Here is a 2134-nt window from a genome sequence, read left to right on the forward strand (position 1 = left end):
GAGGCAACTTAGAGTTTCAAAGAATTTAAAAAACAAAGAAAGGGGAAATTTTTTAGATATATTTGTGAATGAGATAATTTTTAGCTTAGAGTTGTGGAATTGACAAACTTTTAAAATATGTAGAATAATTATTTATTATGTTAGTCATAATCACATAATTTATGATCAAAATTAAATTATTTTACTTTCTAAATTTGAACTCGGTGAAAGAAAAATATATCTGAGTGTACTTTGATATAGCATTATCACTTTTTTTGGCGACATTATTAGTGACATGTCAAATTTTTACCAAAATGCGTGAGGACTCAAAAAGTCATAAAAGAAATTAATTAAAGATGAAAAGAGACCAAAAAAAAAATCACATGATTCAGGACTAAAAAAAAGAAGAGTATTTTCAACCCAGATCTAAAAATTTGAAGGTTCTAAATTTAAAATAGAAGATGGATATGTTGTTTGAATTATAATATTAGCGTGAAAAACATTTTTATCGTTCTTTCCTTACCACCAAGGTGTTAATCAATTTTGGGGTGAAACTTATCTGTACCAGATGTTTATATTAATTCAATATATGCATGCTACGAGTTTAACAATTCATTTTACGTAATTTTAATTAATTAACATGAGTTTTTACTTCATTAAATCAGATAATAATGAATTTTAATGTAAACACTCGGTGCTGTTAAGTTTTTCGTCAATGTTGTTAGCGAGTTCACTTAATATACATATATATATTTATTTATTTAACTTTTTAATATAAATATAAAATTTATAAAGAGACTAATAGATTCGTCCAAACCCATAAACCCACCTAATTACGCACGTATAATCAACATAATTTTTATAATTTATAAAAGTCAATAATTATTTTTTTAACAGACAATTTATGTTCTGCACATGTTTCCAAATAATATCAGTACTGCAGGAATTTTTTCTTTTTTTTAAAAAAAAATGTCTGCTTCTTAGATCCATCTTTCAACTCTATAAAATCTAAAGATCCAAATAGTCTCTCTTGGTCTTTAAAAGTCTTCTTTTTAAAATTACAAAATTATCTCTTCATAATATAAGCCACTTTCCTCCTTTCTCTAATAATCACTAATCACAATTATGGCCACTAATTCAAAAAAAGTGGCAAAATCTTTTACTGATTCCTGTCCTTCTACTTCCCTCCTCCTCCGTCGCGAAACGACAGCAGCGACTGCTGTCGTTGTGGATGACGGTCCGCAGAAGTGGACCGTCATCCCATCTGTGGATGATAATAAGCAGAAGAAAACGTCATCCGCTATAGCTTCATTGGCAAGTAATACTGAACCTCTTCCCTCCAATACTTCAACAAAAGGTAATACTTTGTCGTTTCGTCTATTTCATATTAGTTGATTATTTTTTTATACAGATAAATAATATATATTTTCTTCCTTTCAAGTACTTTGTCATGTTTGATTTAATATGATAATTAAGACGATAAATTTTATAGTCTTAAATATGTTACGTATGAAGTAAAAACTAAAGAATTGTACTACGTTGATCCGTCTCATTTTCTATGTCATGTTTCGGGTTTCAAGAGTCAAACAAGTCTATTTTTTACCGTAAAATTTTTCGTAGATCTTATAAACATTTTGAATTATCAATTATTATGACCCATAGTACTTTTTTCGTATTTTACAAATATATAAATTTTATTTTTAAAAAAATGGAAGATTCCATGCGCAAATTTCTTTGATTGTTTGACTGTCAAAATATAAAATGTATCATATAAATTGGGATAGAGGAAGTAAAACAAAAACATTCTTCTTTTAACCCATGGTGATCCCTAAAGTTGACACTAATTTTCACTTAGACACTCCAACTAGACTTTTGTCCATTTTACACCTCATGTCATGTCTCTGTGTTATTTTAACACTTTTTACTGACATGACATAGCGAGTGTTATACAACTCCTACCAGTGCGTGGAGAGCTTATTCAACCTATTTTTATATTATTATTTTTCTTCTTTTTCTTCTCCATTTTAGCCAACATTTTCTAAAACTTAAACTCCTTTTATACAGAAATAAATCAATGGTGCTACAACACCAAAATTTTCAAGCTTAAACAACTTTTCTTATTTTGTTGTTATTCTTCCTCCAAGAATATTATATA

The 2134-nt window shown here is 28.0% G+C and overlaps 1 protein-coding gene across 1 annotated transcript in view; it reads left to right on the top strand.

The window, feature by feature from the left end:
• Window positions 1-1104: 1104 nt before the first annotated feature.
• LOC107027112 (copper methylamine oxidase-like) overlaps window positions 1105-2134 on the top strand; it is a 6503-nt gene continuing 5473 nt past the window's right edge. Inside the window, exon 1 of the mRNA XM_015228287.2 lies at window positions 1105-1336. Coding sequence (XP_015083773.1) covers window positions 1105-1336 — 232 coding nt within the window. The remainder of the gene's footprint in view (window positions 1337-2134) is intronic.

The sequence above is a fragment of the Solanum pennellii genome, chromosome 8 (assembly GCF_001406875.1).
Source record: "Solanum pennellii chromosome 8, SPENNV200".
Lineage (NCBI taxonomy): Eukaryota > Viridiplantae > Streptophyta > Magnoliopsida > Solanales > Solanaceae > Solanum > Solanum pennellii.